The 25568-nt window shown below is 43.7% G+C and overlaps 1 protein-coding gene across 1 annotated transcript; it reads left to right on the top strand.

Annotated features, from left to right (window-relative positions):
* On the top strand, positions 1-23389 carry LOC130083211 (deleted in malignant brain tumors 1 protein-like). Its single transcript, XM_056248277.1, has 34 exons — positions 1-9; positions 152-156; positions 277-401; positions 556-861; positions 2115-2147; positions 2326-2364; positions 2511-2816; positions 4052-4084; positions 4263-4301; positions 4449-4754; positions 7052-7084; positions 7263-7301; positions 7452-7805; positions 8148-8497; positions 8738-9044; positions 9224-9262; positions 9414-9719; positions 10955-10987; positions 11166-11204; positions 11352-11657; positions 12911-12943; positions 13122-13160; positions 13311-13616; positions 15252-15557; positions 16811-16843; positions 17022-17060; positions 17215-17520; positions 18776-18808; positions 18988-19026; positions 19181-19486; positions 22452-22484; positions 22664-22702; positions 22862-23167; positions 23382-23389. Exons 1-34 carry the CDS (start codon positions 1-3, stop codon positions 23387-23389), a joined length of 4833 nt encoding a protein of 1610 aa, XP_056104252.1.
* The last annotated feature ends 2179 nt before the right edge of the window (positions 23390-25568 follow it).

Here is a 25568-nt window from a genome sequence, read left to right as displayed (position 1 = left end):
ATGTTGAAGGTGAATGGTTTAGAGAATAGAAATCTAAATTTTGTTTACCATCCGTTTGAAAATCACTCTCAGTGTGGGAAAGACCATGCAAATGAAGAAATCCCTTCTGGAACTCTAATAGACTTTGTTCATCTCTCTTTTTCTGTAACAGGCCAGGCACAAACTAGTGCAGCACCCCAGACAGGTAATTATACACCTTTGAATTAGAACCAGATCTGCTTTTCACACAACTTGTAAAAAAGCCTAAAAAATTAGTTTGAACTGAAAACCATGAAGCACTGCAAGCAATCTGACATGTCAACATCTTCATCTAAACATAACATTGTTGTGTATTTGTGTGTTCATTTTTTCTGCTTCAACAGCGAGATTGAACACGACTGCCTCACTGCCAGGAGTCAAAGGTAATGATGCTGAGGAGGATGAAACTACACTATTATTACCATTTTTTTTGTTATCTCATCAAAGATACAAACAAACAAACAAACAAACACAAATTGACAAACGAAAAACCTAATGACCTGTTTTTCTCTCTTTATATTGTGTTGTAATTAATAGCGGTCAAGTTGGTGAATGGAACCAATCTCTGTTCTGGAAGAGTGGAGGTTCTCCACAATGGAATATGGGGAACAGTGTGTGATGATCTGTGGGACTCTTTAGACGCAGCAGTGGTGTGTAGAGAACTGGGCTGTGGGAGTGTTATAGAGGCAAAGAGTGTTGCTTATTTTGGACAAGGTTCTGGACAAATATGGTTGGATGATGTCCAGTGCCGTGGGAATGAATCTACACTGGCAAACTGTTCATCAAATGCATGGGGATCACATAACTGTGGGCACAATGAAGATGCTGGGGTCATCTGCCAAGGTGAGTCAAACACATTTATTCATGCTCTAATTAATGAAACAATGAATAGCCATGACAACTAATGATGAGGAGGCAGGAAACAAAAGAGAAACATGCTAAAGTCCTTAAAAATGAAACAAGAACAGACTAAATATGACATTACTACCCCTCCGGAAGGCGGCTCCTGATGCCTGAAGACTAATGAGGAGGCAATCTCTTTGGGGGAAGTGTCAGGGCAGGTAGCAGCGGAAGGGTTGGAAGTCCGTGGTGCAGACAGAGCGATTTCAGACCAACGTGGACGGTCCCGGGTGGAGCCGAGGGAGGGAGGATCCAAGGTGGAGTCGACTGCTCGACAGGCCGAGGTGGAGCACTGGAATCGACACCCCTGGGCTGAGCTGGCGAATCTGAAGCCCAAGGCTGGTCTAAGCAGGGTAGAGCAAATAGTGGAGCTGAGGGACTGAAGAGAGCCAGCAAAGGTGGGGCCGAAGGACTGACTGGCTTGGGCAGAGGAGGTGGGAGAGGGAGGCTAGGTGGGCGTATCATAAGTGGCAACAAAAGCTTTGAGCTGGTTAGGACCGGCGGCAATGAAGGAGACTTGAAGATGGAAAGTACCATCTGTGACGAAGATGAGTTGGAACCCGAATGGACCGGCGGAGACGGAGAAGAAGAGGTAGACTTGGGTCTGGGCAGACTAAATGGAAAGGAGGGGACTTGGATGCTGGACGGAACCAGTGGAGGAGGAAGGGCCCGAGCACAGGAAGTGAACACAAAAATCATTCTCTCCAAACTGAATTCAAATACTGGAGGAAGGGGTTGACCACATAACTCATCATGCAGCTCCACCAGTGCCAGTACTCCACCAGGATCCATCTGTTGTATACTTCACTTCACAGGAAACGAAGGACGCATTTGGAGGCTGCATTTGAAGGAGCCTTTGTCTCGCAACGGTGACGCAATCGGCCCTCGAAGGCAGCTTATGAGTGCATTAAGCTTATTTTAGACCTTTGTAACTTTTGCCCAGTTGGTGGCATGGGCTAAATTAATCGGCCTGGTCTCAATGTCAGACATTGAGTTTTGTTCCACTCACTTCATGCTTGGAATCTTTGCAGTTGACTTTCTTAGCATGTTGAAGGCGAATGGTTTAGAGAATAGAAATCTAATTTTTGTTTACCATCCGTTTGAAAATCACTCTCAGTGTGGGAAAGACCATGCAAATGAAGAAATCCCTTCTGGAACTCTAATAGACTTTGTTCATCTCTCTTTTTCTGTAACAGGCCAGGCACAAACTAGTGCAGCACCACAGACAGGTAATTATACACCTTTGAATTAGAACCAGATCTGCTTTTCACACAACTTGTAAAACAGCCTAAAAAATTAGTTTGAACTGAAAACCATGAAGCACTGCAAGCAATCTGACATGTCAACATCTTCATCTAAACATAACATTGTTGTGTATTTGTGTGTTCATTTTTTCTGCTTCAACAGCGAGATTGAACACGACTGCCTCACTGCCAGGAGTCAAAGGTAATGATGCTGAGGAGGATGAAACTACACTATTATTACCATTTTTTTTGTTATCTCATCAAAGATACAAATTAACAAACACAAATTGACAAACGAAAAACCTAATGACCTGTTTTTCTCTCTTTATATTGTTTTGTAATTAATAGCGGTCAAGTTGGTGAATGGAACCAATCTCTGTTCTGGAAGAGTGGAGGTTCTCCACAATGGAATATGGGGAACAGTGTGTGATGATCTGTGGGACTCTTTAGACGCAGCAGTGGTGTGTAGAGAACTGGGCTGTGGGAGTGTTATAGAGGCAAAGAGTGTTGCTTATTTTGGACAAGGTTCTGGACAAATATGGTTGGATGATGTCCAGTGCCGTGGGAATGAATCTACACTGGCAAACTGTTCATCAAATGCATGGGGATCACATAACTGTGGGCACAATGAAGATGCTGGGGTCATCTGCCAAGGTGAGTCAAACACATTTATTCATGCTCTAATTAATGAAACAATGAATAGCCATGACAACTAATGATGAGGAGGCAGGAAACAAAAGATAAACATGCTAAAGTCCTTAAAAATGAAACAAGAACAGACTAAATATGACATTACTCCCCCTCCGGAAGGCGGCTCCTGATGCCTGAAGACTAATGAGGAGGCAATCTCTTTGGGGGAAGTGTCAGGGCAGGTAGCAGCGGAAGGGTTGGAAGTCCGTGGTGCAGACAGAGCGATTTCAGACCAACGTGGACGGTCCCGGGTGGAGCCGAGGGAGGGAGGATCCAAGGTGGAGTCGACTGCTCGACAGGCCGAGGTGGAGCACTGGAATCGACACCCCTGGGCTGAGCTGGCGAATCTGAAGCCCAAGGCTGGTCTAAGCAGGGTAGAGCAAATAGTGGAGCTGAGGGACTGAAGAGAGCCAGCAAAGGTGGGGCCGAAGGACTGACTGGCTTGGGCAGAGGAGGTGGGAGAGGGAGGCTAGGTGGGCGTATCATTAGTGGCAACAAAAGCTTTGAGCTGATTAGGACCGGCGACGATGAAGGAGACTTGAAGATGGAAAGTACCATCTGTGACGAAGATGAGTTGGAACCCGAATGGACCGGCGGAGACGGAGAAGAAGAGGTAGACTTGGGTCGGGGCAGACCAAATGGAAAGGAGGGGACTTGGATGCCGGACGGAACCAGTGGAGGAGGAAGGGCCCGAGCACAGGAAGTGAACACACAAATCATTCTCTCCAAACTGAATTCAAATACTGGAGGAAGGGGTTGACCACATAACTCATCATCCAGCTCCACCAGTGCCAATACTCCACCAGGATGCATCTGTTGTATACTTCACTTCACAAGAAACGAAGGACGCATTTGGAGGCTGCATTTGAAGGAGACTTTGTCTCGCAACGGTGACGCAATCGGCCCTCGAAGGCAGCTTATGAATACATTAAGCTTATTTTAGAACTTTGTAACTTTTGCCCAGTTGGTGGCATGGGCTAAATTAATTGGCCTGGTCTCAATGTCAGACATTGACATTGCTTGGAATCTTTGCAGTCGACTTTCTTAGCATGTTGAAGGCGAATGGTTTAGAGAATAGAAATCTAATTTTGTTTACCATCCGTTTGAATATCACTCTCAGTGTGGGAAAGACCATGCAAATGAAGAAATCCCTTCTGGAACTCTAATAGACTTTGTTCATCTCTCTTTTTCTGTAACAGGCCAGGCACAAACTAGTGCAGCACCACAGACAGGTAATTATACACCTTTGAATTAGAACCAGATCTGCTTTTCACACAACTTGTAAAACAGCCTAAAAAATTAGTTTGAACTAAAAACCATGAAGCACTGCAAGCAATCTGACATGTCAACATCTTCATCTAAACATAACATTGTTGTGTATTTGTGTGTTCATTTTTTCTGCTTCAACAGCGAGATTGAACACGACTGCCTCACTGCCAGGAGTCAAAGGTAATGATGCTGAGGAGGATGAAACTCCACTATTATTACCACTTTGTTTATCTCATCAAAGATACAAACAAACAAACAAACACAAATTGACAAACGAAAAACCTAATGACCTGTTTTTCTCTCTTTATATTGTTTTGTTATTAATAGCGGTCAAGTTGGTGAATGGAACCAATCTCTGTTCTGGAAGAGTGGAGGTTCTCCACAATGGAATATGGGGAACAGTGTGTGATGATCTGTGGGACTCTTTAGACGCAGCAGTGGTGTGTAGAGAACTGGGCTGTGGGAGTGTTATAGAGGCAAAGAGTGTTGCTTTTTTTGGACAAGGTTCTGGACAAATATGGTTGGATGATGTCCAGTGCCGTGGGAATGAATCTACACTGGCAAACTGTTCATCAAATGCATGGGGATCACATGACTGTGGGCACCATGAAGATGCTGGAGTCATCTGCCAAGGTGAGTCAAACACATTTATTCATGGTCTAATTAATGAAACAATGAATAGCCATGACAACTAATGATGAGGAGGTAGGAAACAAAAGAGAAACATGCTAAAAGTCGTTAAAAACGAAACAAGAACAGACTAAACATGACATTACTCCCCCTCCGGAAGGCGACTCCTGATGCCTGAAGACTAATGAGGAGGCAATCTCTTTGGGGGAAGTGTCAGGGCAGGTAGCAGCGGAAGGGTTGGAAGTCCGTGGTGCAGACAGAGCGATTTCAGACCAAGGTGGACGGTCCCGGGTGGAGCCGAGGGAGGGAGGATCCAAGGTGGAGTCGACTGCTCGACAGGCAGAGGTGGAGCACTGGAATCGACACCCCTGGGCTGAGCTGGCGAATCTGAAGCCCAAGGCTGGTCTAAGCAGGGTAGAGCAAATAGTGGAGCTGAGGGACTGAAGAGAGCCAGCAAAGGTGGGGCCGAAGGACTGACTGGCTTGGGCAGAGGAGGTGGGAGAGGGAGGCTAGGTGGGCATATCATTAGTGGCAACAAAAGCTTTGAGCTGATTAGGACCGGCGACGATGAAGGAGACTTGAAGATGGAAAGTACCATCTGTGACGAAGATGAGTTGGAACCCGAATGGACCGGCGGAGACGGAGAAGAAGAGGTAGACTTGGGTCTGGGCAGACCAAATGGAAAGGAGGGGACTTGGATGCCGGACGGAACCAGTGGAGGAGGAAGGGCCCGAGCACAGGAAGTGAACACACAAATCATTCTCTCCAAACTGAATTCAAATACTGGAGGAAGGGGTTGACCACATAACTCATCATCCAGCTCCACCAGTGCCAATACTCCACCAGGATGCATCTGTTGTATACTTCACTTCACAAGAAACGAAGGACGCATTTGGAGGCTGCATTTGAAGGAGACTTTGTCTCGCAACGGTGACGCAATCGGCCCTCGAAGGCAGCTTATGAGTACATTAAGCTTATTTTAGAACTTTGTAACTTTTGCCCAGTTGGTGGCATGGGCTAAATTAATTGGCCTGGTCTCAATGTCAGACATTGACATTGCTTGGAATCTTTGCAGTCGACTTTCTTAGCATGTTGAAGGCGAATGGTTTAGAGAATAGAAATCTAATTTTGTTTACCATCCGTTTGAATATCACTCTCAGTGTGGGAAAGACCATGCAAATTAGGGGTGGAACGGTACACAGAAGTCACGGTTCGGTTCATACCTCGGTTCAGACATCACGGTTCGGTACGATTTCGGTACAATGGAGTGAATAGCAAAACAAAAATGCAGAAGGCTTTTTTATAAATGTCTTAAGCCTTGTATTTTTTATATACGTTTTATTAATAAAGGCATAGAACCAGTTTATTTGTAGTGCACCGACAGTAGTTTTATATAATTAGTTTATTAATTAAATTATTAAAAAGACGAAAAGACCATGAGATATGTTTGGTAATTGTACCTGAATGAATTTAAAATTAATTTGCTATTTCAGATCAATATATTTGTTTTCCTTCATTTTAATTAACCCTAACTTTATTCTCATCTGAATGATAAATAATTGATTTCCGTATAAAATAATACTACCATTAAAAACTTTTGTTAACAGTTGTAGGTTACAGTTTGACATGAGTTTAGAGTGTGACAAAAGCACAATGTTGTGTTTTATTGCAAGTGCACACAAATATAAGTAAACAATTTGCCGTTTTAATGATGTCCTGTATGAAAAAAATGACGGAGTATGTTTTTATGTTACCACTGTTCGATCGCCCGTGCCTCTGTCACACACACACACTATTCGATCGCGCGATTCGCGCCCGCGCCTCTCTCTCTCTCTCGCACGCGCACGCACACACACACACACACACACACACACACACTCTGTTCGATAGCGCGATTTGCGCCCGCGCCTCTCTCTCTCTCTCTCTCTCTCTCTCTCTCTCTCTCTCTCGCACACACACACACACACACTGTTCGATCGCGCGATTCGCACCCGCGCCTCTCTCTGTCTCTCTCTCTCTCTCACACACACACACACTCCAGCATTGCAATCTTGATCGCAGCCTGTTCATTGCTGCGTTCACAGTCACACCAAAAGCGAATAGAGCGAAATTTATCGCTATTTAAGAGGTTTTTTTTTTATTTGTACGTGTATTCTCCGTGCAAATTCGTGCACCGAACCGTGACGCCCGTACCGTTTCGGTTCAATACAAATACATGTACCGTTCCACCCCTAATGCAAATGAAGAAATCCCTTCTGGAACTCTAATAGACTTTGTTCATCTCTCTTTTTCTGTAACAGGCCAGGCACAAACTAGTGCAGCACCACAGACAGGTAATTATACACCTTTGAATTAGAACCAGATCTGCTTTTCACACAACTTGTAAAACAGCCTAAAAAATTAGTTTGAACTGAAAACCATGAAGCACTGCAAGCAATCTGACATGTCAACATCTTCATCTAAACATAAAATTGTTGTGTATTTGTGTGTTCATTTTTTCTGCTTCAACAGCGAGATTGAACACGACTGGCTCACTGCCAGGAGTCAAAGGTAATGATGCTGAGGAGGATGAAACTCCACTATTATTACCACTTTGTTTGTTATCTCATCAAAGATCCAAACAAACAAACAAACACAAATTGACAAACGAAAAACCTAATGACCTGTTTTTCTCTCTTTATATTGTTTTGTTATTAATAGCGGTCAAGTTGGTGAATGGAACCAATCTCTGTTCTGGAAGAGTGGAGGTTCTCCACAATGGAATATGGGGAACAGTGTGTGATGATCTGTGGGACTCTTTAGACGCAGCAGTGGTGTGTAGAGAACTGGGCTGTGGGAGTGTTATAGAGGCAAAGAGTGTTGCTTTTTTTGGACAAGGTTCTGGACAAATATGGTTGGATGATGTCCAGTGCCGTGGGAATGAATCTACACTGGCAAACTGTTCATCAAATGCATGGGGATCACATGACTGTGGGCACCATGAAGATGCTGGAGTCATCTGCCAAGGTGAGTCAAACACATTTATTCATGGTCTAATTAATGAAACAATGAATAGCCATGACAACTAATGATGAGGAGGCAGGAAACAAAAGAGAAACATGCTAAAAGTCCTTAAAAACGAAACAAGAACAGACTAAACATGACATTACTCCCCCTCCGGAAGGCGGCTCCTGATGCCTGAAGACTAATGAGGAGGCAATCTCTTTGGGGGAAGTGTCAGGGCAGGTAGCAGCGGAAGGGTTGGAAGTCCGTGGTGCAGACAGAGCGATTTCAGACCAACGTGGACGGTCTCGGGTGGAGCCGAGGGAGGGAGGATCCAAGGTGGAGTCGACTGCTCGACAGGCAGAGGTGGAGCACTGGAATCGACACCCCTGGGCTGAGCTGGCGAATCTGAAGCCCAAGGCTGGTCTAAGCAGGGTAGAGCAAATAGTGGAGCTGAGGGACTGAAGAGAGCCAGCAAAGGTGGGGCCGAAGGACTGACTGGCTTGGGCAGAGGAGGTGGGAGAGGGAGGCTAGGTGGGCGTATCATTAGTGGCAACAAAAGCTTTGAGCTGATTAGGACCGGCGGCGATGAAGGAGACTTGAAGATGGAAAGTACCATCTGTGACGAAGATGAGTTGGAACCCGAATGGACCGGCGGAGACGGAGAAGAAGAGGAAGACTTGGGTCTGGGCAGACCAAATGGAAAGGAGGGGACTTGGATGCCGGACGGAACCAGTGGAGGAGGAAGGGCCCGAGCACAGGAAGTGAACACACAAATCATTCTCTCCAAACTGAATTCAAATACTGGAGGAAGGGGTTGACCACATAACTCATCATCCAGCTCCACAAGTGCCAGTACTCCACCAGGATCCATCTGTTGTATACTTCACTTCACAAGAAACGAAGGACGCATTTGGAGGCTGCATTTGAAGGAGACTTTGTCTCGCAACGGTGACGCAATCGGCCCTCGAAGGCAGCTTATGAGTACATTAAGCTTATTTTAGAACTTTGTAACTTTTGCCCAGTTGGTGGCATGGGCTAAATTAATTGGCCTGGTCTCAATGTCAGACATTGAGTTTTGTTCCACTCACTTCATGCTTGGAATCTTTGCAGTTGACTTTCTTAGCATGTTGAAGGCGAATGGTTTAGAGAATAGAAATCTAATTTTTGTTTACCATCCGTTTGAAAATCACTCTCAGTGTGGGAAAGACCATGCAAATGAAGAAATCCCTTCTGGAACTCTAATAGACTTTGTTCATCTCTCTTTTTCTGTAACAGGCCAGGCACAAACTAGTGCAGCACCACAGACAGGTAATTATACACCTTTGAATTAGAACCAGATCTGCTTTGCACACAACTTGTAAAACAGCCTAAAAAATTAGTTTGAACTGAAAACCATGAAGCACTGCAAGCAATCTGACATGTCAACATCTTCATCTAAACATAACATTGTTGTGTATTTGTGTGTTCATTTTTTTCTGCTTCAACAGCGAGATTGAACACGACTGCCTCACTGCCAGGAGTCAAAGGTAATGATGCTGAGGAGGATCAAACTCCACTATTATTACCACTTTGTTTATCTCATCAAAGATACAAACAAACAAACAATCAAACACAAATTGACAAACGAAAAACCTAATGACCTGTTTTTCTCTCTTTATATTGTTTTGTAATTAATAGCGGTCAAGTTGGTGAATGGAACCAATCTCTGTTCTGGAAGAGTGGAGGTTCTCCACAATGGAATATGGGGAACAGTGTGTGATGATCTGTGGGACTCTTTAGACGCAGCAGTGGTGTGTAGAGAACTGGGCTGTGGGAGTGTTATAGAGGCAAAGAGTGTTGCTTATTTTGGACAAGGTTCTGGACAAATATGGTTGGATGATGTCCAGTGCCGTGGGAATGAATCTACACTGGCAAACTGTTCATCAAATGCATGGGGATCACATAACTGTGGGCACAATGAAGATGCTGGGGTCATCTGCCAAGGTGAGTCAAACACATTTATTCATGCTCTAATTAATGAAACAATGAATAGCCATGACAACTAATGATGAGGAGGCAGGAAACAAAAGATAAACATGCTAAAGTCCTTAAAAATGAAACAAGAACAGACTAAATATGACATTACTCCCCCTCCGGAAGGCGGCTCCTGATGCCTGAAGACTAATGAGGAGGCAATCTCTTTGGGGGAAGTGTCAGGGCAGGTAGCAGCGGAAGGGTTGGAAGTCCGTGGTGCAGACAGAGCGATTTCAGACCAACGTGGACGGTCCCGGGTGGAGCCGAGGGAGGGAGGATCCAAGGTGGAGTCGACTGCTCGACAGGCCGAGGTGGAGCACTGGAATCGACACCCCTGGGCTGAGCTGGCGAATCTGAAGCCCAAGGCTGGTCTAAGCAGGGTAGAGCAAATAGTGGAGCTGAGGGACTGAAGAGAGCCAGCAAAGGTGGGGCCGAAGGACTGACTGGCTTGGGCAGAGGAGGTGGGAGAGGGAGGCTAGGTGGGCGTATCATTAGTGGCAACAAAAGCTTTGAGCTGATTAGGACCGGCGACGATGAAGGAGACTTGAAGATGGAAAGTACCATCTGTGACGAAGATGAGTTGGAACCCGAATGGACCGGCGGAGACGGAGAAGAAGAGGTAGACTTGGGTCGGGGCAGACCAAATGGAAAGGAGGGGACTTGGATGCCGGACGGAACCAGTGGAGGAGGAAGGGCCCGAGCACAGGAAGTGAACACACAAATCATTCTCTCCAAACTGAATTCAAATACTGGAGGAAGGGGTTGACCACATAACTCATCATCCAGCTCCACCAGTGCCAATACTCCACCAGGATGCATCTGTTGTATACTTCACTTCACAAGAAACGAAGGACGCATTTGGAGGCTGCATTTGAAGGAGACTTTGTCTCGCAACGGTGACGCAATCGGCCCTCGAAGGCAGCTTATGAATACATTAAGCTTATTTTAGAACTTTGTAACTTTTGCCCAGTTGGTGGCATGGGCTAAATTAATTGGCCTGGTCTCAATGTCAGACATTGACATTGCTTGGAATCTTTGCAGTCGACTTTCTTAGCATGTTGAAGGCGAATGGTTTAGAGAATAGAAATCTAATTTTGTTTACCATCCGTTTGAATATCACTCTCAGTGTGGGAAAGACCATGCAAATGAAGAAATCCCTTCTGGAACTCTAATAGACTTTGTTCATCTCTCTTTTTCTGTAACAGGCCAGGCACAAACTAGTGCAGCACCACAGACAGGTAATTATACACCTTTGAATTAGAACCAGATCTGCTTTTCACACAACTTGTAAAACAGCCTAAAAAATTAGTTTGAACTAAAAACCATGAAGCACTGCAAGCAATCTGACATGTCAACATCTTCATCTAAACATAACATTGTTGTGTATTTGTGTGTTCATTTTTTCTGCTTCAACAGCGAGATTGAACACGACTGCCTCACTGCCAGGAGTCAAAGGTAATGATGCTGAGGAGGATGAAACTCCACTATTATTACCACTTTGTTTATCTCATCAAAGATACAAACAAACAAACAAACACAAATTGACAAACGAAAAACCTAATGACCTGTTTTTCTCTCTTTATATTGTTTTGTTATTAATAGCGGTCAAGTTGGTGAATGGAACCAATCTCTGTTCTGGAAGAGTGGAGGTTCTCCACAATGGAATATGGGGAACAGTGTGTGATGATCTGTGGGACTCTTTAGACGCAGCAGTGGTGTGTAGAGAACTGGGCTGTGGGAGTGTTATAGAGGCAAAGAGTGTTGCTTTTTTTGGACAAGGTTCTGGACAAATATGGTTGGATGATGTCCAGTGCCGTGGGAATGAATCTACACTGGCAAACTGTTCATCAAATGCATGGGGATCACATGACTGTGGGCACCATGAAGATGCTGGAGTCATCTGCCAAGGTGAGTCAAACACATTTATTCATGGTCTAATTAATGAAACAATGAATAGCCATGACAACTAATGATGAGGAGGTAGGAAACAAAAGAGAAACATGCTAAAAGTCCTTAAAAACGAAACAAGAACAGACTAAACATGACATTACTCCCCCTCCGGAAGGCGGCTCCTGATGCCTGAAGACTAATGAGGAGGCAATCTCTTTGGGGGAAGTGTCAGGGCAGGTAGCAGCGGAAGGGTTGGAAGTCCGTGGTGCAGACAGAGCGATTTCAGACCAACGTGGACGGTCTCGGGTGGAGCCGAGGGAGGGAGGATCCAAGGTGGAGTCGACTGCTCGACAGGCAGAGGTGGAGCACTGGAATCGACACCCCTGGGCTGAGCTGGCGAATCTGAAGCCCAAGGCTGGTCTAAGCAGGGTAGAGCAAATAGTGGAGCTGAGGGACTGAAGAGAGCCAGCAAAGGTGGGGCCGAAGGACTGACTGGCTTGGGCAGAGGAGGTGGGAGAGGGAGGCTAGGTGGGCGTATCATTAGTGGCAACAAAAGCTTTGAGCTGATTAGGACCGGCGGCGATGAAGGAGACTTGAAGATGGAAAGTACCATCTGTGACGAAGATGAGTTGGAACCCGAATGGACCGGCGGAGACGGAGAAGAAGAGGAAGACTTGGGTCTGGGCAGACCAAATGGAAAGGAGGGGACTTGGATGCCGGACGGAACCAGTGGAGGAGGAAGGGCCCGAGCACAGGAAGTGAACACACAAATCATTCTCTCCAAACTGAATTCAAATACTGGAGGAAGGGGTTGACCACATAACTCATCATCCAGCTCCACAAGTGCCAGTACTCCACCAGGATCCATCTGTTGTATACTTCACTTCACAAGAAACGAAGGACGCATTTGGAGGCTGCATTTGAAGGAGACTTTGTCTCGCAACGGTGACGCAATCGGCCCTCGAAGGCAGCTTATGAGTACATTAAGCTTATTTTAGAACTTTGTAACTTTTGCCCAGTTGGTGGCATGGGCTAAATTAATTGGCCTGGTCTCAATGTCAGACATTGAGTTTTGTTCCACTCACTTCATGCTTGGAATCTTTGCAGTTGACTTTCTTAGCATGTTAAAGGCGAATGGTTTAGAGAATAGAAATCTAATTTTGTTTACCATCCGTTTGAATATCACTCTCAGTGTGGGAAAGACCATGCAAATGAAGAAATCCCTTCTGGAACTCTAATAGACTTTGTTCATCTCTCTTTTTCTGTAACAGGCCAGGCACAAACTAGTGCAGCACCACAGACAGGTAATTATACACCTTTGAATTAGAACCAGATCTGCTTTTCACACAACTTGTAAAACAGCCTAAAAAATTAGTTTGAACTGAAAACCATGAAGCACTGCAAGCAATCTGACATGTCAACATCTTCATCTAAACATAAAATTGTTGTGTATTTGTGTGTTCATTTTTTCTGCTTCAACAGCGAGATTGAACACGACTGGCTCACTGCCAGGAGTCAAAGGTAATGATGCTGAGGAGGATGAAACTCCACTATTATTACCACTTTGTTTGTTATCTCATCAAAGATCCAAACAAACAAACAAACACAAATTGACAAACGAAAAACCTAATGACCTGTTTTTCTCTCTTTATATTGTTTTGTTATTAATAGCGGTCAAGTTGGTGAATGGAACCAATCTCTGTTCTGGAAGAGTGGAGGTTCTCCACAATGGAATATGGGGAACAGTGTGTGATGATCTGTGGGACTCTTTAGACGCAGCAGTGGTGTGTAGAGAACTGGGCTGTGGGAGTGTTATAGAGGCAAAGAGTGTTGCTTTTTTTGGACAAGGTTCTGGACAAATATGGTTGGATGATGTCCAGTGCCGTGGGAATGAATCTACACTGGCAAACTGTTCATCAAATGCATGGGGATCACATGACTGTGGGCACCATGAAGATGCTGGAGTCATCTGCCAAGGTGAGTCAAACACATTTATTCATGGTCTAATTAATGAAACAATGAATAGCCATGACAACTAATGATGAGGAGGCAGGAAACAAAAGAGAAACATGCTAAAAGTCCTTAAATACGAAACAAGAACAGACTAAACATGACATTACTCCCCCTCCGGAAGGCGGCTCCTGATGCCTGAAGACTAATGAGGAGGCAATCTCTTTGGGGGAAGTGTCAGGGCAGGTAGCAGCGGAAGGGTTGGAAGTCCGTGGTGCAGACAGAGCGATTTCAGACCAACGTGGACGGTCCCGGGTGGAGCCGAGGGAGGGAGGATCCAAGGTGGAGTCGACTGCTCGACAGGCAGAGGTGGAGCACTGGAATCGACACCCCTGGGCTGAGCTGGCGAATCTGAAGCCCAAGGCTGGTCTAAGCAGGGTAGAGCAAATAGTGGAGCTGAGGGACTGAAGAGAGCCAGCAAAGGTGGGGCCGAAGGACTGACTGGCTTGGGCAGAGGAGGTGGGAGAGGGAGGCTAGGTGGGCGTATCATTAGTGGCAACAAAAGCTTTGAGCTGATTAGGACCGGCGGCGATGAAGGAGACTTGAAGATGGAAAGTACCATCTGTGACGAAGATGAGTTGGAACCCGAATGGACCCGCGGAGACGGAGAAGAAGAGGAAGACTTGGGTCTGGGCAGACCAAATGGAAAGGAGGGGACTTGGATGCCGGACGGAACCAGTGGAGGAGGAAGGGCCCGAGCACAGGAAGTGAACACACAAATCATTCTCTCCAAACTGAATTCAAATACTGGAGGAAGGGGTTGACCACATAACTCATCATCCAGCTCCACCAGTGCCAGTACTCCACCAGGATCCATCTGTTGTATACTTCACTTTACAAGAAACGAAGGACGCATTTGGAGGCTGCATTTGAAGGAGACTTTGTCTCGCAACGGTGACGCAATCGGCCCTCGAAGGCAGCTTATGAGTACATTAAGCTTATTTTAGAACTTTGTAACTTTTGCCCAGTTGGTGGCATGGGCTAAATTAATTGGCCTGGTCTCAATGTCAGACATTGACATTGCTTGGAATCTTTGCAGTCGACTTTCTTAGCATGTTGAAGGCGAATGGTTTAGAGAATAGAAATCTAATTTTGTTTACCATCCGTTTGAATATCACTCTCAGTGTGGGAAAGACCATGCAAATGAAGAAATCCCTTCTGGAACTCTAATAGACTTTGTCCATCTCTCTTTTTCTGTAACAGGCCAGGCACAAACTAGTGCAGCACCACAGACAGGTAATTATACACCTTTGAATTAGAACCAGATCTGCTTTTCACACAACTTGTAAAACAGCCTAAAAAATTAGTTTGAACTGAAAACCATGAAGCACTGCAAGCAATCTGACATGTCAACATCTTCATCTAAACATAACATTGTTGTGTATTTGTGTGTTCATTTTTTCTGCTTCAACAGCGAGATTGAACACGACTGGCTCACTGCCAGGAGTCAAAGGTAATGATGCTGAGGAGGATGAAACTCCACTATTATTACCACTTTGTTTGTTATCTCATCAAAGATTCAAACAAACAAACAAACACAAATTGACAAACGAAAACCTAATGACCTGTTTTTCTCTCTTTATATTGTTTTGTTATTAATAGCGGTCAAGTTGGTGAATGGAACCAATCTCTGTTCTGGAAGAGTGGAGGTTCTCCACAATGGAATATGGGGAACAGTGTGTGATGATCTGTGGGACTCTTTAGACGCAGCAGTGGTGTGTAGAGAACTGGGCTGTGGGAGTGTTATAGAGGCAAAGAGTGTTGCTTTTTTTGGACAAGGTTCTGGACAAATATGGTTGGATGATGTCCAGTGCCGTGGGAATGAATCTACACTGGCAAACTGTTCATCAAATGCATGGGGATCACATGACTGTGGGCACCATGAAGATGCTGGAGTCATCTGCCAAGGTGAGTCAAACACATTTATTCATGGTCTAATTAATGAAACAATGAATAGCCATGACAACTAATGATGAGGAGGCAGGAAACAAAAGAGAAACATGCTAAAAGTCCTTAAAAACGAAACAAGAACAGACTAAACATGACATTACTCCCCCTCCGGAAGGCGGCTCCTGATGCCTGAAGACTAATGAGGAGGCAATCTCTTTGGGGGAAGTGTCAGGGCAGGTAGCAGCGGAAGGGTTGGAAGTCCGTGGTGCAGACAGAGCAATTTCAGACCAACGTGGACGGTCCCGGGTGGAGCCGAGGGAGGGAGGATCCAAGGTGGAGTCGACTGCTCGACAGGCCCAGGTGGAGCACTGGAATCGACACCCTTGGGCTGAGCTGGCGAATCTGAAGCCCAAGGCTGGTCTAAGCAGGGTAGAGCAAATAGTGGAGCTGAGGGACTGAAGAGAGCCAGCAAAGGTGGGGCCGAAGGACTGACTGGCTTGGGCAGAGGAGGTGGGAGAGGGATGCTAGGTGGGCGTATCATTAGTGGCAACAAAAGCTTTGAGCTGATTAGGACTGGCGGCGATGAAGGAGACTTGAAGATGGAAAGTACCATCTGTGACGAAGATGAGTTGGAACCCGAATGGACCGGCGGAGACGGAGAAGAAGAGGAAGACTTGGGTCTGGGCAGACCAAATGGAAAGGAGGGGACTTGGATGCCGGACGGAACCAGTGGAGGAGGAAGGGCCCGAGCACAGGAAGTGAACACACAAATCATTCTCTCCAAACTGAATTCAAATACTGGAGGAAGGGGTTGACCACGTAACTCATCATCCAGCTCCACCAGTGCCAGTACTCCACCAGGATCCATCTGTTGTATACTTCACTTCACAGGAAACGAAGGACGCATTTGGAGGCTGCATTTGAAGGAGACTTTGTCTCGCAACGGTGACGCAATCGGCCGTCGAAGGCAGCTTATGAATACATTAAGCTTATTTTAGAACTTTGTAACTTTTGCCCAGTTGGTGGCATGGGCTAAATTAATTGGCCTGGTCTCAATGTCAGACATTGAGTTTTGTTCCACTCACTTCATGCTTGGAATCTTTGCAGTCGACTTTCTTAGCATGTTGAAGGCGAATGGTTTAGAGAATAGAAATCTAATTTTGTTTACCATCCGTTTGAATATCACTCTCAGTGTGGGAAAGACCATGCAAATGAAGAAATCCCTTCTGGAACTCTAATAGACTTTGTTCATCTCTCTTTTTCTGTAACAGGCCAGGCACAAACTAGTGCAGCACCACAGACAGGTAATTATACACCCTTGAATTAGAACCAGATCTGCTTTTCACACAACTTGTAAAACAGCCTAAAAAATTAGTTTGAACTGAAAACCATGAAGCACTGCAAGCAATCTGACATGTCAACATCTTCATCTAAACATAACATTGTTGTGTATTTGTGTGTTCATTTTTTCTGCGTCAACAGCGAGATTGAACACGACTGCCTCACTGCCAGGAGTCAAAGGTAATGATGCTGAGGAGGATCAAACTCCACTATTATTACCACTTTGTTTGTTATCTCATCAAAGATACAAACAAACAAACAAACAAACACAAATTGACAAACGAAGAACCTAATGACCTGTTTTTCTCTCTTTATATTGTTTTGTAATTAATAGCTGTCAAGTTGGTGAATGGAACCAATCTCTGTTCTGGTAGAGTGGAGGTTCTCCACAATGGAATATGGGGAACAGTGTGTGATGATCTGTGGGACTCTTTAGACGCAGCAGTGGTGTGTAGAGAACTGGGCTGTGGGAGTGTTATAGAGGCAAAGAGTGTTGCTTATTTTGGACAAGGTTCTGGACAAATATGGTTGGATGATGTCCAGTGCCGTGGGAATGAATCTACACTGGCAAACTGTTCATCAAATGCATGGGGATCACATAACTGTGGGCACAATGAAGATGCTGGTGTCATCTGCCAAGGTGAGTCAAACGCATTTATTCATGCTCTAATTAATGAAACAATGAATAGCCATGACAACTAATGATGAGGAGGCAGGAAACAAAAGAGAAACATGCTAAAAGTCCTTAAAAACGAAACAAGAACAGACTAAACATGACATTACTCCCCCTCCGGAAGGCGGCTCCTGATGCCTGAAGACTAATGAGGAGGCAATCTCTTTGGGGAAAAATGTCAGGGCAGGTAGCAGCGGAAGGGTTGGAAGTCCGTGGTGCAGACAGAGCGATTTCAGACCAATGTGGACGGTCCCGGATGGAGCCGAGGGAGGGAGGATCCAAGGTGGAGTCGACTGCTCGACAGGCCCAGGTGGAGCACTGGAATCGACACCCCTGGGCTGAGCTGGCGAATCTGAAGCCCAAGGCTGGTCTAAGCAGGGTAGACCAAATAGTGGAGCTGAGGGACTGAAGAGTGCCAGCAAAGGTGGGGCCGAAGGACTGACTGGCTTGGGCAGAGGAGGTGGGAGAGGGAGGCTAGGTGGGCGTATCATTAGTGGCAACAAAAGCTTTGAGCTGGTTAGGACCGGCGACGATGAAGGAGACTTGAAGATGATTAAGTACCATCTGTGACGAAGATGAGTTGGAACCCGAAAGGACCGGCGGAGACGGAGAAGAAGAGGAAGACTTGGGTCTGGGCAGACCAAATGGAAAGGAGGGGACTTGGATGCCAGACGGAACCAGTGGAGGAGGAAGGGCCCGAGCACAGGAAGTGAACACACAAATCATTCTCTCCAAACTGAATTCAAATACTGGAGGAAGGGGTTGACCACATAACTCATCATCCAGCTCCACCAGTGCCAGTACTCCACCAGGATCCATCTGTTGTATACTTCACTTCACAGGAAACGAAGGACGCATTTGGAGGCTGCATTTGAAGGAGACTTTGTCTCGCAACGGTGACGCAATCGGCCCTCGAAGGCAGCTTATGAATACATTAAGCTTATTTTAGAACTTTGTAACTTTTGCCCAGGTGGTGGCATGGGCTAAATTAATTGGCCTGGTCTCCAACTCAGACATTGAGTTTTGTTCCACTCACTTCATGCTTGGAATCTTTGCAGTTGACTTTCTTAGCATGTTGAAGGCGAATGGTTTAGAGAATAGAAATCTAATTTTGTTTACCATCCGTTTGAATATCACTCTCAGTGTGGGAAAGACCATGCAAATGAAGAAATCCCTTCTGGAACTCTAATAGACTTTGTTCATCTCTCTTTTTCTGTAACAGGCCAGGCACAAACTAGTGCAGCACCACAGACAGGTAATTATACACCTTTGAATTAGAACCAGATCTGCTTTTCACACAACTTGTAAAACAGCCTAAAAAATTAGTTTGAACTGAAAACCATGAAGCACTGCAAGCAATCTGACATGTCAACATCTTCATCTAAACATAACATTGTGTTGTATTTGTGTGTTAATTTTTTTCTGCGTCAACAGCGAGATTGAACACGACTGCCTCACTGCCAAGAGTCAAAGGTAATGATGCTGAGGAGGATCAAACTCCACTATTATTACCACTTAGTTTGTTATCTCATCAAAGATACAAACAAACAAACAAACAAACACAAATTGACAAACGAAAAACCTAATGACCTGTTTTTCTCTCTTTATATTGTTTTGTAATTAATAGCGGTCAAGTTGGTGAATGGAACTAATCTCTGTTCTGGAAGAGTGGAGGTTCTCCACAATGGAATATGGGGAACAGTGTGTGATGATCTGTGGGACTCTTTAGACGCAGCAGTGGTGTGTAGAGAACTGGGCTGTGGGAGTGTTATAGAGGCAAAGAGTGTTGCTTATTTTGGACAAGGTTCTGGACAAATATGGTTGGATGATGTCCAGTGCCGTGGGAATGAATCTACACTGGCAAACTGTTCATCAAGTGCATGGGGATCACATGACTGTGGGCACCATGAAGATGCTGGAGTCATCTGCCAAGGTGAGTCAAACACATTTATTCATGGTCTAATTAATGAAACAATGAATAGCCATGACAACTAATGATGAGGAGGCAGGAAACAAAAGAGAAACATGCTAAAAGTCCTTAAAAACGAAACAAGAACAGACTAAACATGACATTACTCCCCCTCCGGAAGGCGGCTCCTGATGCCTGAAGACTAATGAGGAGGCAATCTCTTTGGGGGAAGTGTCAGGGGTAGGTAGCAGTGGAAGGGTTGGAAGTCCGTGGTGCAGACAGAGCGATTTCAGACCAACGTGGACGGTCCCGGGTGGAGCCGAGGGAGGGAGGATCCAAGGTGGAGTCGACTGCTCGACAGGCCCAGGTGGAGCACTGGAATCGACACCCCTGGGCTGAGCTGGCGAATCTGAAGCCCAAGGCTGGTCTAAGCAGGGTAGAGCAAATAGTGGAGCTGAGGGACTGAAGAGAGCCAGCAAAGGTGGGGCCGAAGGACTGACTGGCTTGGGCAGAGGAGGTGGGAGAGGGAGGCTAGGTGGGTGTATCATTAGTGGCAACAAAAGCTTTGAGCTGGTTAGGACCGGCGGCGATGAAGGAGACTTGAAGATGATAGGCAGGGATCACTGGTGATCCCGGATTAGTGTTGTTCAAAAGTCATTACTTGTCAAAATATCACACTCTTACTTGATCTGGACGAACTCAGCATCATAAGAAAGGTTGAAGTCTACAGCTTCGATGTTTGACCACTGTTTATGATTTAACTGGTTTGCAGTGATATTAATTTCTTAATTTATGCCAGGAGTGCAAAATAATTAATCTGTAATGTTCGTTATTTTGAATAGAAATCATCACTCATAAAACATTAATTCTCGTGTTCTCCGGTTTATTTGTGTTCAAATACGTACAATATACAGCATCCGCCAGGGCTATTAGTCCAATTGTGCGCATATTTGGAGAAATGATTAATAATTATCACATGCTAGTAAAATATTTCTTCATAAAGAATAACATTTCTATTCATTTACCACTGAAATGTGCGATCTAAAGAGCTCAGACAGCGAACGGAGCGAGATGTGTGTCTTCTCTTCCTGAATCGCGTCACATTTGACCTCAAAGCTATATCATTCGCTGTACAGCTGTCAATCATCTCACGTGGTCCAGCGTGACCTCTTCTGCATGACGCGTCATGTGTACACTTCCTCATACTGGACATCCGTGATAACAAAGCGAAACTGACATCTCTTCACCCGAAACAAGGAACTAATAAATGCACGATTGAAATATTATGTGTTTTGTGTTTGATTTTCGTGCGATTTGGGGTTTTCATATCAATACAGAATGTTTACAGAATGCATATGCTAGGAAAGGCTAGCCCATAGCTTCATCTGAAATGCTAAATATAACATATTTCAAAATCTTTTCATGACTTGAAACCATTTTAATCCGCGACCGGCATATGATACAAATACTCGATGTTGTTTTAAAGTGAACTTTGAATAAAAGTGTAATATTAATACATTAAATTGTGTCATGTAGCTCGAGGCTACTTGTGCTAATGCACCTGCTTGCAGAAGCTATTCCATTTCATACAATCATTTAAAAAATAAAATAATTCGCATTTAAAGTTCCAAGAATTGTTTGTTTTCTAACAAGACTTAATATAATAGATGGATTGATCATGTAGGGTGGGATCAGAGAGGTTTAGATGGCCAATATAGGCTATAATGGCTGAATTCAAACAAAAGAATAAGGATAAAAGAATAATGAAGATTAAGTCTCATACCGGCATAGGTGTGAAATGTTGGTCGATTAAATGAAAAGAACATGAATGGGCCAGTTCTCCTCGCCAGACATTAGTCAGAGACTGTAAATGGGTGTTTACAGGGCAATAAAATATTTGATGAGAATCTTATATTAGCATCCTATAAAACTTCTCTAAACTCTCTCCTGACATGGTTTCACAATAGGCTTAATAAAATGCATAATTTTAGAAATATCATCCTCAGATTTTAAATGAAGCATGACCACAATTGTGGCTACACTTTACTGTAGTTGTGGTTTCAAGTTGCTATCCTAAATTCACATAATATTTGTATACATTTAATAAATATGTTCTTAATATTTGTTGTTTTTGTTTTTATGTTTGAGCTTATATATCTCAATATTAATAACAGTCTGATTAATTTTGAGTCTTGAAATGTAAACTCTCAAGGGTTGGCTTTCTAAATATATGTTGGTTATGTGTCTATTCAGAATGACTTAAGAGCAGCAACCTTTTTATTTTGGGTATGTCATGAATGCTTCACTTGCCAAAATTGGGGCCGACTAGTAAGGGGTTAAGTACCATCTGTGACGAAGATGAGTTGGAACCCGAAAGGACCGGCGGAGACGGAGAAGAAGAGGAAGACTTGGGTCTGGGCAGACCAAATGGAAAGGAGGGGACTTGGATGCCGGACGGAACCAGTGGAGGAGGAAGGGCCCGAGCACAGGAAGTGAACACACAAATCATTCTCTCCAAACTGAATTCAAATACTGGAGGAAGGGGTTGACCACATAACTCATCATCCAGCTCCACCAGTGCCAGTACTCCACCAGGATCCATCTGTTGTATACTTCACTTCACAAGAAACGAAGGACGCATTTGGAGGCTGCATTTGAAGGAGACTTTGTCTCGCAACGGTGACGCAATCGGCCCTCGAAGGCAGCTTATGAATACATTAAGCTTATTTAAGAACTTTGTAACTTTTGCCCAGTTGGTGGCATGGGCTAAATTAATTGGCCTGGTCTCAATGTCAGACATTGACATTGCTTGGAATCTTTGCAGTCGACTTTCTTAGCATGTTGAAGGCGAATGGTTTAGAGAATAGAAATCTAATTTTTGTTTACCATGCGTTTGAATATCACTCTCAGTGTGGGAAAGACCATGCAAATGAAGAAATCCCTTCTGGAACTCTAATAGACTTTGTTCATCTCTCTTTTTCTGTAACAGGCCAGGCACAAACTAGTGCAGCACCACAGACAGGTAATTATACACCTTTGAATTAGAACCAGATCTGCTTTGCACACAACTTGTAAAACAGCCTAAAAAATTAGTTTGAACTGAAAACCATGAAGCACTGCAAGCAATCTGACATGTCAACATCTTCATCTAAACATAACATTGTTGTGTATTTGTGTGTTCATTTTTTTCTGCTTCAACAGCGAGATTGAACACGACTGCCTCACTGCCAGGAGTCAAAGGTAATGATGCTGAGGAGGATGAAACTACACTATTATTACCACTTTGTTTATCTCATCAAAGATACAAACAAACAAACAAACAAACAATCAAACACAAATTGACAAACGAAAAACCTAATGACCTGTTTTTCTCTCTTTATATTGTTTTGTAATTAATAGCGGTCAAGTTGGTGAATGGAACCAATCTCTGTTCTGGAAGAGTGGAGGTTCTCCACAATGGAATATGGGGAACAGTGTGTGATGATCTGTGGGACTCTTTAGACGCAGCAGTGGTGTGTAGAGAACTGGGCTGTGGGAGTGTTATAGAGGCAAAGAGTGTTGCTTATTTTGGACAAGGTTCTGGACAAATATGGTTGGATGATGTCCAGTGCCGTGGGAATGAATCTACACTGGCAAACTGTTCATCAAATGCATGGGGATCACATGACTGTGGGCACTATGAAGATGCTGGGGTCATCTGCCAAGGTGAGTCAAAAACATTTATTGAAAGTGTTTAAATTTGATTAAAACATTTCATATTTTAGTATCATGACATTTTTTTGTTGCATTATGTCCTAAATCAAAACATGTTTGCTTAGCTATGTGTTTTTACTGTCCTCTGCTTTAATTAAGTATAGAATCAAATGCTGGTCTAAATAATACACAGCCTGATTATCCTAAATTTCTTTTTCTCTTTTAGCACTGTGACTCTGGAGACCACTGGAGAGAGGGCAGGTCTGTGGAATTCATTAAATTATTTTATTTATTTATTAAACAGCCTCATTTAATTCAGTTGAGTGATGTATTGGTTATGCATATTTTAAAACTCTGCTATATTTCATATTTCAATCTATTACATATCACTGTATTTATATTTCTTGTTCACAGATATTTGGACCTAAGACAAACGAAACATATCCACAGCTCCAATTCTGTGTGGTTCATTGATTATGCTATTTGTTTCTCTGCTAAGTGTCCTGAACTTTTTCTAGACTCTTTCTAAATTGATGTGATACTGATGCCACATTGCTACAAGCTGGGTTTCTCAACACCTTTGCAAATCACGCTCTCAAGATCATGTTAAATACGTCACTCCTGATTGTACGTTGGAATAATATCTTTTTCCCAAAACAACATGTAGATTTCTCGTTATTAAGTAGAACTTAAGTGCATGGTTATGGGAACTGTCTGGTTCAAATGTGCTGAATAAGGCCATCCAGAGGTTACGTTTTCTTTTCACGTTAAAGTGTGGGGTAGAATCATTAGGAAGAATTGAAACAATGTCTACTGTTTGACAATATTCTATGTATTAAAAAAACTGTGTCCATTGTCTCTCAGTTTACGGTGTATGCTTTTGTCCCCATGCTATATAGTACTATATAGGGAATATACTGTAACAGCTCCTTTCTTTTAAAGATGTTACTCTGAGGTGGTTTAACAGATTTTTGACATGTAATGATAAATAAATCTCTTCACAGAACAAATGATCATTTAAACCTTTTTTTATTTCCCCCACCAGTGCTTAATACATGTGCCAAACAGACAATAGAAATAAACTGCAAAGCACTCAAAGGTCTTTTTCTCTTCAATAATGACTCAATGAGATGAAGTAAACTTATTGTTGAATGTCCTGTCTTTGATAAGTTGAAGTGATGATGAAGATGAAATGAGTTACAAATCCACAAGGCTACTTGAGTGCGATGCAATGGTTGTAATCCTATAATCCACAATGTGAGAAAAGATCGCAGTCAACAGCATTCAGTGAATCGTTGTCCTCAGCCCCACGTTACTGGCCATGTGTTGTAGCCTCGTTGCCAGCATGAACTGCACTTCACTGCCTCTTGTATCCAATCAGTCCTCACAAAAGAACATGTGGAAATAAAATGTCCTTTCTAGAAAGAAAGCAAATAGCTAACATCAATGATCTTATGAAACAAACACAACGTCAAATATATAAATCAATCCATACTCACAGTTGAGCAGAAACTCAGAGTTCTCAACACAGGACTTTAGAGGAGCAAGAAGGTAGCATGAGTTCAGCCATTAGATTTCCCTCTACCAAACGAACTGATTTACTCTATAGAGGGTTTTCACGACGTGTCATCAATCCGGAAGTCGGCCATTTTGGAGGCACTGAACGTAAACAATGACACTGAACTGTCTCTAAGTGCACTGCAGTGGGTAGAATCATATCTCAGTAACCGTGTCCAATGCGTAAGAGTCAAAAGTAAGTTATCAACAACTAAGGCTAATGACATGGGTGTCCCACAAGGCTCTGTTCTTGGGCCATTGCTGTTTGCGCTTTACATAAATGATCTTCCTTCAGTATGTGGTGAGGTGGATATGGTAATGTACGCGGATGATATTGTAGTTTACGTGCATGGAAGTGATGCAACCATTGTAGCTAATAGGTTAACCAATGTTATGGGAAAAATATTAGGTTGGCTTACCTCTGCCTCGCTCACACTGAATGTAAATAAAACAGTAGCAATGTATTTTACCAAAACTAATCGACTGAAGTCCTCCTCGCCATGCATCTATGCAAATCAGAGTCAAATAAAAGTAGTGAAAGAATTTAAATATTTAGGTCTTGTTTTGGATTCTACTTTTACTTTTAAAAAACATATTAAGAAAGTTTGCAGCAAGCTAAAATACAGTTTGTCTGGTTTTAGACATATTAGAAATGCATTGACTCATGATGCTGCAAAAATTTACTTGGAGGCAATGATAATTCCTCATATTAATTACTGTATTTCTTGTTGGTCACAGACGAGTGAAACAACAATAAAACCTTTAAAATCTTTATATAATCAAGCTGTTAAAGTATTAGATAAAAAACCACTGAGATATCATCACTGTCTGGTTTTGGGAAAATACAGTATGTTAA

The sequence above is a fragment of the Rhinichthys klamathensis genome, unplaced genomic scaffold (genome assembly GCF_029890125.1).
Source record: "Rhinichthys klamathensis goyatoka isolate OS25496 unplaced genomic scaffold, OSU_Roscu_1.1 h1tg000054l_1, whole genome shotgun sequence".
NCBI lineage: Eukaryota > Metazoa > Chordata > Actinopteri > Cypriniformes > Leuciscidae > Rhinichthys > Rhinichthys klamathensis.
This window is presented reverse-complemented; position numbering and strand designations above follow the sequence as displayed.

Bases quoted from the DNA above. Each gene is read 5' to 3' on its own strand.
- LOC130083211 (XM_056248277.1), top strand. The intron at 11,658-12,910 runs GTGAGTCAAACA...TTTCTGTAACAG, and splicing joins TGCTGGAGTCATCTGCCAAG to GCCAGGCACAAACTAGTGCA. The intron at 22,703-22,861 runs GTAATGATGCTG...TGTAATTAATAG, and splicing joins CTCACTGCCAGGAGTCAAAG to CGGTCAAGTTGGTGAATGGA.